The sequence below is a fragment of the Globicephala melas genome, chromosome 13 (genome assembly GCF_963455315.2).
Source record: "Globicephala melas chromosome 13, mGloMel1.2, whole genome shotgun sequence".
Classification (NCBI taxonomy): domain Eukaryota; kingdom Metazoa; phylum Chordata; class Mammalia; order Artiodactyla; family Delphinidae; genus Globicephala; species Globicephala melas.
In genome coordinates, this window is record NC_083326.1 from 69,939,798 (window position 1) to 69,954,102 (window position 14,305).

General features: G+C 42.6%; 1 protein-coding gene across 7 annotated transcripts in view; it reads right to left on the reverse strand.

The window, feature by feature from the left end:
• SRRD (SRR1 domain containing) overlaps positions 1-14,305 on the reverse strand; it is a 32,192-nt gene that overhangs the window by 12,250 nt on the left and 5,637 nt on the right. For 6 of the 7 annotated variants that reach the window (XR_009566385.1, XR_011377947.1, XR_011377946.1 and 3 more), the window contains exons 2-4: positions 2,036-2,076; positions 220-479; positions 35-133 (exon numbers count right to left, since the gene is read on the reverse strand). Coding sequence is in view for 1 of the 7 variants with exons in the window: in XM_030860689.2 (XP_030716549.1) it covers positions 35-133; positions 220-479; positions 2,036-2,076 (400 nt within the window). In the remaining 6 variants the exon portion in view is untranslated. The remainder of the gene's footprint in view (positions 1-34; positions 134-219; positions 480-2,035; positions 2,077-14,305) is intronic. The other variant, XR_011377948.1, reaches the window with a different exon arrangement.

Genomic DNA, 14,305 nt, shown 5'->3' on the forward strand with positions numbered 1-14,305 from the left:
AGCCCTCCCTGCTCCCCTCTCTTAAACCACGTACCTCGTTCTCACTGAGAACAACCACACCAAGGGTGCTAAGAACCGCAATTTCCAGCTGGCTAAACAGAGGGTCATACACCCAGCAGTGACTTCTGGGGATCTGCAGAGGGCAAATGAGTGGCTTAGTCAACATCTGTGTGCACAAGACCAAGGAAGGAGACAATAAAGAAGGATACCAAAATTTACCTGGCACTCTTCCAGAAAGAGAAGCAAAAATGCGAGCTGGTTTCTAGCTATGATGCAGGTGGCGAAGTTCCCAACGCCGTAACACACACACTTCAAACGGCAGGATCCTGTGACTGGGGTCTCTCCTGGGACGGAGCCAGGGGCCACATCTGACTCACCTGGTGATGAGTCGAGATGCAGGTTTCCAAGGGCTTCTGAAAGAGGCCCCACAGGGGCCTTCAGCTGTTCCAGATATTTCCTAAGACACCTGTTGATGGTTTCTGAAAGAGCAGGCCCAGTACAGTCAGAGGGCACGCTCTGACCCTGAGAACCAAATCCTCCATGGACCCAGGGAGGAGAAGAGCAGGCTTGAAAAGGCTTCAGCTCCTCAGAGAAAAGGGCTGCTGGCCTCGCTCCCAAACGTGCCCGGGACATGCTGCCACACCCACCCAGAACTGATGGCTGTCCGCTCCCTGGCTGCCCACAGCCCACAGCTGAAAAGAATGTTTCAAGCAAAAATCAGGTTTCATTCACGGGCACGGTTTCCATCTAACGCTCATTGTCAACTCATTCTAATTTAATAAGAGGCAACCAGGTAAATGCAAGTGATGGTCTGAAATACCTACTTTTTTTTACAATAAAAAAGAATAGAGGAGCAGAGCTCTCAGAATGACACTATAAATAACTGGGAATAAGAATATTTAATGTGTAAAAAACTAAAAGAAAAAAAGGTAGGCTGGGGCTTCTAGACAGTAATGAAAAATACTCTGTCTAAAGCCTTTCACAGAGTGGTGAGTTCTCTTGTCTCTCCTCTTATACTGGTACTGAATTTAGCAGAACAAATCTGTACGTAGAACAAAACAAAAAGCAAACAGCCCTATATTCCCATAATAAGATATCAGTTTTGACTTATCCGCAAAGGTACCTTTAAATAAGACCCAGGCTAGGAAAGGTTGCACGAAAAGCTGGCTCTTTTCATCCATGCTGGTCAAAGAATCAGTAAAAGCTTTTTTTGGAAAACAACTTGACAGTGGATATCAAGTTGATCACTTCCACCTCTGGGAATATATACTAAGAAGATTACCCTAAATTTGGTAAAAGCTTTATGCATAAGGGTGCTCATTGAAAATTTATGTATATTGGGAATTCCCTGTGGTCCAGTGGTTAAGACTCTGCACTTCCACCGCAGGGGGCAGGGGTTTGATCCCTGGTTGGGGAACTGAGATCCCACATGCTGCATGGTGCAGCTAAAAAAATTCTTTTAATTAAAAACATTTTTAAGTTTTGATTACTGTTTAAAAAAAGAAAAATTATGTACAATAAATTTTAAAAAAACAACAAAAAAGGAAACTAAGTGTCCCTCAATAAAAATTACAACTATGGTATATTCACGTTGTGTATTAATATTTATGTTGCCACAGATTATGTTCAGGAAGAGAGTATAAGCAGGGGGTGGGGTCTACAATGTAAAGTCAAGGGGAAGAGCAGGATAAATATAAATTTCAACAACACTGATAATGACAACTAACAGTTACTGCCTCCTGTGCAGCAGGCACACACTGTCGTAAGCACTTTACTGAATGCCTCATTTAATATTCAAAATTACACTACAGGATATGCACATTTTCATGTCCATTCCACAGATAAAGAAACTGAGGACCAGAGTTAAGTGCCAAAAGACACACAGTTGTAAGGGGGAAGTCAGAATTAGAACCCAGCATGCACACCACTCTGTGAAGCAAAACATCATCCAATGAGAGCTGGATTCCTTGCTTTGCCCACATCCAGGCCCTCCTCCCACCCTGACCACCTCCAGCCTGAGCCAGATGGTACCCACCTAGTGCTGAACTCCAGAAATCAGAGATAAGCAGGTCCTCCCTGTTGAGAAAAAATGGCGTGGTCATCTCTCATCCCTTTCAGGGCTGCCCTAACAGGGACCTTCCTCTTGGCTGGGATGTGAGGATGGTGGAGCACCCTCAGACACAGAGTCCACCTGTGAGACTGAAGGAGGGTACCAGGTGAATATGGCCAGAGCAGAGCTGCTGGGGCTCAGAGATGGCAGGAGAGAGGGCTTCCTGGAGGAGGCCCCCGACCCCTGGGGACATGTTGGGCTGGGTCTTGGCACACAGGTGCAGCTCCACAATTGGTGGTTAGATGCAGAGATTTAGCCTCTCTGAACTTTAGTTTCCTCATCTCTAAAATAGGGATAAGAACCGTACCCATCACAAAGGGTTACGGTAGGAGTGAAATGGGTTAACACTCAACACAGTGCCTCGTACAGAGCAGGTACCCAATAAATGGCCCTTGTTATTACAAATAATTCCAAGGTGAAAGTAAAAGAAGGGACAAAACCAAGTGTCTAGGCTTTCTTTAAAGTCAACTGTTTTCCACAAACCAGAGCAAAACACAGTCAATAATTAATTTAAATGAAATGAATGAATTCTCCAATCAAAAGACATAGAATTGGTAAATGGACTAAAACACAGGACCCATACCTACAAGAGAATCATTTCTGACATAAGGACACACAGACTGAAAATGAAGGACTAAGAAAAGATATTCCATGCAAACATAAACCAAAAGAAAGTGGGAGAGCTATACTTCTATTAGACAAGATAGACTTTAAAACAGAGACATACCAAAATTTATGGGACGCAGCAAAAGCTATTCTAAGAAGGATGTTCATAGTGATAAGTGGCTTCCTCAAGAAACAAGAAAAGCCTTGGGACTTCCCTGGTGGTGCAGTGATTAAGAATCCGCCTGCCAATGCAGGGGACACGGGTTCGAGCCCTGGTCTGGGAAGATCCCACATGCCACGGAGCAACTAAGCCCGTGTGCCACAACTACTGAGCCTGCGCTCTAGAGCCCACGAGCCACAACTACTGAAGCCCACGCACCTAGAGCCTGTGCTCTGCAACAAGAGAAGCCACCACAATGAGAAGCCTGCGCCCCGCAACAAAGAGTAGCCCCCCCTCACTGCAACTAGAGGAAGCCCGCGTGCAGCAGCTAAGACCTAATGCAGCCAAAAATTAAATGAATAAATAAATACATTTATAAAAAAAAAAAAAGAATCCGCTTGCCAATGCAGGGGATACGGGTTCAAGCCCTTGTCCGGGAAGATCCCACGTGCCGCGGAGCAACTAAGCCTGTGTGCCACAACTACTGAGCCCATGTGCCACAACTACTGAGCCCATGCGACACAACTACTGAAGCCCACATGCATAGAGCCCGTGCTTTGCAGCAAGAGAAGCCACCGCAATGAGAAGCCTGCACACCACAACGAAGAGTAGCCCCCGCTGTCTGCAACTAGAGAAAGCCCGCGCGCAGCAACAAAGACCCAGTTCAGCCAAAAATAAATAAATGAAATAAATTTATATTAAAAAAAAGATCAGAGCAGAAATGAAGGAAATAAAGACTAAAAAGACAATAGAGAAGATCAATAAAACTAAGAGCTGGTTTTTTTTTTTTTTTGCGGTACGTGGGCCTCTCACTGTTGTGGCCTCTCCTGTTGCGGAGCACAGGCTCAGTGGCCATGGCTCACGGGCCTAGCCGCTCCACAGCATGTGGGATCTTCCCGGACCGGGGCACGAACCCGTGTCCCCTGCATCAGCAGGTGGACCCTCAACCACTGCGCCACCAGGGAAGCCCAAGAGCTGGTTCTTTGAAAAGATAAAAATTGACATACCGTTAGCTAGACTCACCAAGAAAAAAAAAAACAGGGCTGGTCCAGGAAGATCGTGAAAGAGGAGACATAACAACTGATACCATAGAAATGAAAGAGAAGACATATAACAACTGATACCATAGAAATATAAAAGATCATAAAGACCACTCGGAACAATTACATGCCAACAAACTGGACGACCCAGAAGAAATGGATAAATTCCTAGAAATATATAACCTTCCAAGACTGAATCATGAAAAAATAGAAAACCTGAACAGACTGATTACTAGTAAGGAGGTTGAATCAGTAATCAAAAAACTCCCGGGCTTCCCTGGTGGCGCAGTGGTTGAGAGTCCACCTGCCGATGCAGGGGACACGGGTTTGTGCCCCGGTCCGGGAGGATCCCACATGCCGTGGAGCGACTGGGCCCGTGGGCCGTGGCCGCTGGCCCTGCACATCCGGAGCCTGTGCTCCGCAACGGGAGAGGCCACAGCAGTGAGAGGCCCACGTACCGCAAAAACAACAACAACAACAAAAAACTCCCAACAGGGCTTCCCTGGTGACGCAGTGGTTAAGAGTCTGCCGGCCGATGCAGGGGACATGGGTTCATGCCCCGGTCCGGGAAGATCCCACATGCCGCGGAGCGGCTGGGCCCGTGAGCCATGGTCGCTGAGCCTGCACGTCCGGAGCCTGTGCTCTGCAACAGGAGAGGCCACAACAGTGAGAGAGACCTGCGTACCGCTAAAAAAAAAAAAAAAACTCCCAACAAACAAAAGTCCAGGACCAAATAGCTTCACTGGTGAATTCTACCAAATATTCAAAGAAGAATTAATACTGATCTTTCTCAAACTCTTCCAAAAATAGAGGAGGAGGGAACACTTCCAAACTCATTTTATAAGGCTAGCATAACCCTAGCAAAACCAGACAAGGATGCCATAAGGAAAGGAAATTACAGGCCAATACTCCTGACGAACATAGATACAAAAATGCTCATCAAAAATATTAGCAAACCAGGGACTTCCCTGGTGGTCCAGTGATAGAGAATCCGCCTTACAATGCAGGGGGCTCATTCCCTGGTCAAGGAACTAAGATCCCACGTGCCGTGGTGCAACTGGGCCCGTGCGCCACAACTACTGAACTGGCACACCTCAACTAGAGCCCGCGTGCTGCAAACTACAGAGCCCCTGTGCTTTGGAGCCCGCGAGCCACAACTAGAGAGACAAAACCCACACACAACGAAGGGCCTGCACACCACAACGAAAGGTCTTGCGTGCCTTAACGAAGATCCTGTGTGCCGCAACTAAGACCCAATGCAGCCAAAAAATAAATTAATAAATCTTTTTAAAAAATTAGCAAACCGAATTCAAAAATACATTAAAAGGATCATACACCATGATTAAGTGGGATCTAATATTCCAGGGATGCAAGGTTGGCTCAACATCTGCATATCAGTCAACGTAATACATCACATTAACAAAATAAAGGATAAAAATCACATGATCTTATCAATAGGTGCAGAAAAAGCATTTGACAAAATTCAACCTCCATTTGTGATAAACACTCTGAACAGAGCAGGTATAGAGGGAACATAACATAATAAAGGCTATATACATATGGCTTTTTCACTGGAGAGCAAGCCTTTGTTATGAAGAATGCTCTGGATGTATTTTAAATGGTTAGTTTTCCCCTCCCTCTGCCAGAGGCACCGGGTGATTTTTCTTGGCTCTTCACTGTAAGACCCTGGTTGGGTTCCTGCAGGTAAAGCCCAGGAAAGTTTGGGGGTGCCCCTAGGACTGCAGCCCCCAGAAGGCTCTCAGAGACTCTCACACTAGTCCTCACTCAGCTTCCAGGAATTCATCAAAATGATCATTTAAGTGTCCTCACCAGTTTAGGGCTCTAGTGGCTTCTGCTTCAGAAGTATGACACAGTGGGATGGCTTTCCCAATCAACAGGAGGACACTGATAGCTGTTCAGAATTTGTGAAGTCCGATGCTTGCTCAATGGCAGCTTTGCTTCCTCTGAATCCTAAAAATGGCCTTGCCCTTCGAGAGAAACTAAATCTTTCAAAGCTGCATTGATTGCCCTTTATCTCCTTGTGTTTGCAGTCCTTGTACCTGTCATCAGAACAGTGGCAGGAGATGAGTAAGCTAAAGGAGCATGTGTATAATGCATAGCAGAGATTATGTCTCTGGGGGAAAAAAGTGCATTTGGAACAGGAAATAAAAGGAGAAATGAAACTACTGAATAATATCACTAATGATTTCAGGCTAAAAGATTGGGAACATTCTCAGACATCGAAAAATATCACTTTAATTCAAGGTCCTCCTGGACCCTCAGGTGAAAAAGGAGAGAGAGGTCCCACTAGAGGTGGTGGTCCACGAGGCATTCCAGGTCCAATAGGTCCACCAGGTCCTAAAGGTGACTGGAGACCAACTGGCTTTCCTGGAAGTTAAGGATTCCCAGGACCAATGGGGAAGACAGGGAGGCCAGTGCCCTTTTAAGATCAGGTGGGTTGGCAACTACTGAAGCCCGCGTGCCTAGAGCCCGTGCTCCACAACAAGAGAAGCCACTGCAATGAGAAGCCCGCGCACCGCAACGAAGAGTAGCCCCCGCTCGCCGCAACTAGGGAAAGCCCGCACGCAGCAATGAAGACCAAACACAGTACACACACACAAAAAATACATCTACGTGAGGAATAATTCTCACAGAATATCTACTGAACGCTGGCAGAAGACCTCAGACTGCTAAAAGAGCAAGAAAATCTCCATGTAACCAGGTAGGACGAAAGGAAAAAAAAAAAAAAAAAGAAAGTGAGAAAGGAATCAGGACAGAACCTGTGCCCCTGGAAAGGAGCTGTGAATGAGGAAAGGTTTCTACACCCTGGGAAGCCCCCTCACCGGTCGGGAGATTGGCCAGGACAGACAGAGAGCTTCAGAGCCTTGGGGAGAACACAGCAGCTGGTTTGTGGCAGACAGAGGACTTCACAGACGGTCAGTGCCGTTGCCCTGCACTCCCCAGCCTGAGATGTGCATCTGCCGGCACAGGCAAGGGCTGGGTGCTGGAACCTGGGCTTCAATCAGACCCTGAGAGAGGGCTGGGCGTGGCTGTGTGGAAAAAAGCTCGGGGCGGGGGCGTGAGGGGCTGGAATCTGTGTGACCACAACTGAGGGTGTATGCAGAGGAAGCCCAGACCCCCTTAGAGGCCAGGTGACGTTGTTTGGGGGGTGTGACAGGGGAGGGGTGGGACCCACCACTGTAGCCTTTTTCCCTGTGTGCACGTTCGCAGAGGGCAGGACACTGCATGGGTTCCAGGGGCAGTCGTGTGCTGCCGCTGCCACCCACCCAGATGCCAGGAGCGGTTGAGAGCCACCTCCGCTCCCACTGTGTGCTCGGGGGGTGCGCCTAAGCCAACACTGCCACCAAGAACCCCAGGACTGGGCATCAGCCACCACACACCTGCACACCCCTATCAAGGGGACAATGCCCAGCACACGCTGAAGAGAGAGGCGACAAGCATCCACACTAAAAGCAACGCTTGCACCAAATACATTAACACCCACAAGCTACACAGGTACGCCTCCACATACAAATAGCCCTCCGAGACCACAGCAGACGACTGCTTCTCCTAAACTTCCAGAGTAAGAGAAATGTAAGTAAAATGAAGAAGCAGAGGAACAGCTCCCAGTTAAAAGACCAAGAGAATTCCCCCAAAAGAACAATGAAACAGACCTCTTCAGTCTAACAGATACCTATTTCAAAAATGAGATAATGAAAATACTGAAGGAATTAAGAAAGGCTATTGACAGAAATGTAGAGTACTGTAAAACTATAAAGAGGAACCAAGAAAAATGAGAAAACTCATTTACAGATAAGAAAGCTGACCGAAAGGCAATGAACAGCAGAACGAATAATGCAGAAGAACGAATAAGTGACCTTGAAGACAGAATAATGGAAATCACCCAATCAGCACAACAGACAGAAAGCCAAATGAAAAAAAAAATGAAAGCAACATAAGAGACCTACAGGATAATATACAGCATGCGTAACAGGGATTCCAGAAGGGGAAGAAAGAGACAAGGGGATTGAAAATGAATTCAAAGAAATTACGGCTGAAAACTTCCCAAACCTAAAGAAGGAAACAAGGGCTTCCCTGGTGGCGCAGTGGGTAAGAATCCGCCTGCCAATGCAGGGGACACAGGTTCAAGCCCTGGTCCAGGAAGATCCCACATGCCGTGGAGCAGCTAAGCCCACGCACCACAACTACTGAGCCTGCGCTCTAGAGCCTGCAAGCCACAGCTGCTGAGCCCACGTGCCATGACTACTAAGCCTGTGCCTAGAGCCCGTGCTCTGCAACAAGAGAAGCCGTGACAATGAGAAGCCCGTGCACCACAACTAGAGAAAGCCCACCCACATGCAGCAACGAAGACCCAACACAGCCAAAAATAAATAAATTAAATAAATAAATTTTAAAAAAACAAAGAAGGAAACAGATATCCAGGTACAGGAAGCACAGAGGGTCGGTCCCAAACAAGATAAACCCAGACAGACCTACACCAAGACATATAATAAAAATGGAAAAAAGTTAAAGAGAAAGAGAGGATTCTAAAGGCAGCAAGAGAAAAACAAAGAGCTAATTACAAGGGAACACTACTATAAGGCTATCAGTCAATTTCTCTACATAAATGCTGCAGGCCAGAAGGAAGTGGCAAGATATATTCAAAGTCCTGAAAGGGAAAAATCTGCAACCTAGGATACTCCACCCAGCAAGATTATCATTTAGAACAGAAGGAGAGACACAGAATTTCTCAGACAAGCAAAAACTAAAAGAATACAGCAATACTAAACCTATCCTAAAGGAAATATTGAAAGGTCTTCCCTAAATAGAAAAGAAGTAAGAATATATAGGAAAGAAAAAAATCACAATGGGAAAGTAAATCACTTAAATAAGCCAGTACACAGATTAAAAAAAAAATCAAAAAATTTCTGTGACAGTGATGATAACCACAGTGAACAGCAAAAGGATGAACGTGAAGATGTAATAGAGGACATCAAAATCATAAAATGCGGGGAAGAAGAGTAAGAAAATGCTGATTTTTTTTCCTTAGAAAGTGTTTGAGCCTATATGAGTACCAGTCTAAGACAAGTAGATATAGGAAGGGGGTAACATACATGAAAAACAGGGTAACCACAAATCACAAACATACAATAGATTCACAAAAACCAAAAAGAAGAGAACATAAACATAATACAAAAGAATATCACCAAGCCATAAAAGGAAAAATGCAAAGGACAAAGAAGAAACATAAAATCAATGGGAAAACAAGGTTTAAAATGGCAATAAATACATATCTATCAATAATTATCTTAAATGTCAATGGACTAAATGCTCCAATCAAAAGACAGAGTGGCAGACTGGATTTTTTAAAAAAAGAGACTATAATATGCTGCCTACAAGAGAGACCCACTTCAGGGCAAAGGACACACACAGGTTGAAAAGCAGAGGTTGCAATACTCATATCAGACAAAACAGACTTTAAAACAAAGGCCATAAAGAAAGATAAAGAAGGACACTATATAATGATAAAAGAATCAATACAAGAAAAGGATTTTAAACTCATCAACATATATGCACCTAACATAGGCGCACCCAAATACATAAAACAAATACTAACAGACATAAAGGGAGAAACTGACAGTAATACGATAATAGTAGGAGACTTTAACACCTCACTCAATCAATGGACAGATCTTCTACACAGAAAATCAAGGCAACAGAGATCCTAAACATAGAAAATGTTAGACTTAATTGATATTTTTAGGACATTACATCCAAAAAAACCCCAGAATACACATTCTTTTCAATTGCACATGGAACATTCTCTAGGATTCACCACATACTAGGGCACAAAACAAGCCTCAACAAATTTAACGGTGCAGAAATTATGTCAAGCATCTTTTCTGACCACAAAAGCATGAAACTGGAAATTAACCAAGAAAAAGAGATGAGAATAAAATGATTACATGGAGACGAAACAACGTACTACTAAAAAACCAAGAGGTCAATGATGAAATCAAAGAAGAAATTTAAAAATACCTTGAGACAAATGAAAATGAAAACACAACCATACAAAATCTATGTGATGCAGCAAAAGCAGTTCTTAGAGGGAAGTTCATAGAGATATAGGCCTTCCTCAAAAAACAAGAAAAATCTCAAATAAACAACCTAAAAGAATTATAAAAAGAACAAACAAAACCTAAAATCAGCAGAAGGAAGGAAATAATAAAGATCAGAGAGGAAATAAATAAAATAGAGATTAGAAAAACTCAGTAAAACCAAGAACTGGTTCTTTGAAAGGATAAACAAGACTAACAAACCTCTGGCCAGGCTCAACAAGAAGAAAAGAGAGAGAACACAAATCAACAAAATAAGAAATGAAAAACAAGACATAACAACTGATATGGCAGAAATACAAAAAACCATAAGGGAATACTATGAACAATTATATGCCGACAAATTCGACAACCTAAAGAAATGGATAAGTTTCCAGAAACATAGAGCCCACCAGAACTGAATCAAGAAGAAATAGATAATTTGAACAGACTGATCACTAGATGTGAAATAGAATCTGTAATTTTAAAACTCCCTACAAACAAAATCCAGGACCACATGGCTTCACAGGTGAACTCTACCAAACATACAAAGAAGAACTTATACCAATCCTTCTCAAACTCTTCCAAAAAAAATGAAGAGGAGGGAAAACTCCCAAAGACATTTGATGAAGCCACCATCACTCTGATACCAAAACCAGACAAAGACACCACCAAAAAAAGAAAATGACAGACCAATATCTTTGATGAATATAGATGCAAAAATTCTCAACAAAATATTAGCAAACTGAATCCAACAACACATAAAAAAGATGGGCTTCACTGGTGGCACAGTGGTTAAGAATCCGCCTGCCAAGGCAGGGGACATGGGTTCAAGCCCTGGTCTGGGAAGATCCCACATGCTGCAGAGCAACTAAGCCTGTGTGCCACAACTACTGAGCCTGTGCTTTAGAGCCTTCAAGCCACAACTACTGAGTCCACGAGCCACAACTACTGAAGCCCGCATGCCGAGAGCCCGTGCTCTGCAACAAGAGAAGCCACCGCAATGAGAAGCCCACGCACTGCAACGAAGAGTAGCTCCTGCTCGCCGCAACTAAAGAAAGCCCGCACGCAGCAACAAAAACCCAACACAGCCAATAAATAAATAAATAAACAAATAAATAAAATTAGTTAATTAAAAAAAAAGATCATACACCACAACCAAGTGAGGTTCATCCCAAGTTCACGAGGATGGTTCAACATATGCAAATCAATCAATGTGATAACCACATAAACAAAAAGAAAAGATAAAAACCACATGATCATCTCAATAAACACAGAAAAAGCATTTGACAAAATTCAATATCCATTCATGAAAAAAACTCTTACTAAAAATGGGTATGTATAGAGGGAACACATCTCAATATAATAAAAGCTAGTTATGACAAACCCCCAGCCAATATAATATTAAATGGTGAAAAGCTGAAAGTCTTCCAGCTAAAATCTGGAAGAAGACAAGGATGCCCACTCTCACCTCTTCTATTTAACACAGTATTGGAAGTCCTGGTCACAGGAATCAGACATGAAAAAGAAATAAAAGGTATCCAAATTGGAAAAGAAGAGGTAAAATTGTCATTATATGCAGATGATATGACACTATATATAGAAAACCCTAAAGACTCCATAGAAAAACTACGAGACCTGATAAACGAATTCAACAAGGTAGCAGGATACGTGATTAACATACAGAAATTGGCTGCATCTCTTTACACCAACAATGAAATTCAGAAAGGGAATGAAAAAAAAAAACACCTTTTAAAATCACACCCCCAGAAATAAAATACTTAGGAATAAACCTGACCAAGGAGGTAAAAGACTTATACGCTAATAACAATAAAACATTAATAAAGGAAACTGAAGATGACTCAAAGAAATGGAAAGATATCCCATGCTCTTGGATTGGAAGAATACTGCTAAAATGGCCATACTACCCAAAGCAATCTATAGATTTAATGCATCCCTATCAAATTACCCATGATATTTTTTCACAGAACTAGGGCAAATAATCCTGAAATTCATATGGAACCATAAAAGACCCAGAATTGCCACAGCAATCCTGAAGAAAAAGAACAAAGCAGAAGGCATAACCTTCCCAGAGTTCAGACAATACTGCAAAGTTACAGTAATCAAAACAGACCTATAGATCAATGGACCAGAATAGAGAACCCAGAAATAAACCCACATACCTACAGGCAACTAATATTTGACAAAGGAGGCAACAATATACAATGGGAAAAGGCAGTCTCTTCAGCAAATGGTGTTGGGCAAGTTGGACAGCCACATGTAAATCAATGTAGTTAGAACACACCTTCTCACCATAAACAAAAATAAACTCAAAATGGCTTAAAGACTTAAATATAAGACATGACACCATAAAACTCCTAGAAAATATCACAGGCAAAACATTCTCTGACATAAATTGTACCAATGTTTTCTTAGGTCAGTCTGCCAAGACAACAGAAACAAAAGCAAAAATAAACAAATGGGACCTAATCAAACTTATAAGCTTTTGCACAGCAAAGGAGACAATAAACAAAATGAAAATACAACCTACTGAATGGGAGAAAATATTTGCAAATGATGCAACCAACAAGGTGTTAATTTCCAAAATATATAAGCAGCTCATACAACTCAACAACAAAAAACCAAACAACCCAATCAAAAAATGGGCAGAAGACCTAAATAGACATTTCTCCAAAGAAGAAATACAGATGGCCAACAGGCACATGAAAAGATGCTCATCATTGCTAATTATTAGAGAAATGCAAATCAAAACTACAATGAGGTACCACTTCACAGCGGTCAGAATGGCCATCATTAAAAAGTCTACAAATAATAAATGCTGGAGAGGATGTGGAGAAAAGGCAACCCTCCTACACTGTGGGTGTGTTGGTGGTAAGCTGGTGCAGCCACTGTGGAAAACAGTATGGAGGTTCCTCAGAAAACTTAAAATATAATTACCATATGATCCAGCAATCCCACCCCTGGGCATATATCCGGACAAAACTCTAATTCAAAAAGATACATGTGGGGGCTTCCCCGGTGGCACAGTGGTTAAGAGTGTGCCTGCCAATGCAGGGGACAAGGGTTCAAGCCCTGGTCCGGGAAGATCCCACATGCCATGGAGCAACTAAGCCCATGCACCACAACTACTGAGCCTGCGCATCACAACTACTGAAGCCTGCATGCCTAGAGCCCGTGCTCTGCAACAAGAGAAGCCACCACAATGAGAAGCCCGTGAACTGCAATGAAGAGTGGCCCCTGCTCTCCACAACCAGAGAAAAGCCCGTGTGCAGCAACGAAGACCCAACACAGCCAAAAATAAAATACATAAATTTACAAAAAACAAAACCAAAAAGATACACGCACCCCTATCTTCATAGCAGCACTGTGTACAATAGCCAAGACCTGGAAACAACCTAAATGTCCATCGACAGATGAATGGATAAAGAAGATGTGGTGCGTATATACAATGGAATACTCCTCAGCCATAAAAAAGAATGAAATAATGCCATTTGCAGCAACATGGATGCAACTAGAGATTATCATACTAAGTGGAGCAAGTCAGAAAGAGAAAGACAAATACCATATGATATCACTTATATGTGGAATCTAAAATATGACACAAATGAACCTACCTATAAAACAGAAACAGACGTATGGACATAGAGAACAGACTGGTGGTTGCCAAGGGGACGAGGGTTGGGAGAGGGCTGGAGTGGGAGGTTGGGGTTAGCAGATGTAAGCTTTTATATATAGAATGGATAAACACCAAGTTCCTACTGTATAGCACAGGGAACTATATTCAATATCTTATGATAAACCATAATGGAAAAGAATATTAAAAAAAAGAATGTGTATATATGTATAACTGAATCACTTTGCTGTACAACAGAAACTAATACAACATTGTAAATCAACTATACTTCAATAAAAAATATTTACCAGAAAAAAAAAGAAAACAATCTCATGTACAATTGCATCAAAAAGAATAAAGTACCTAAGAATACATTTAGCTAAGGAGGTGAAAGACCTGTATACTGAAAATTACAAGACATTAAGAAACTGAAGACGACACAAATAAATGGAAAGCTATCCCTGCTCAGGGATTGGAATTAATATTGTTAAAATGTCCATACTACCCAAAGCAATTTACAGATTCAGTGCAATCCCTATCAAAATTCCAATGGCATTTTTAATGAAATAGGACAATCCTAAAATTTGTATGGAACCACAAAAGACCTCAAATAGCCAAAGTAATCCTGAGAAAGAAGAACAAAGCTGGAGGCATCATATT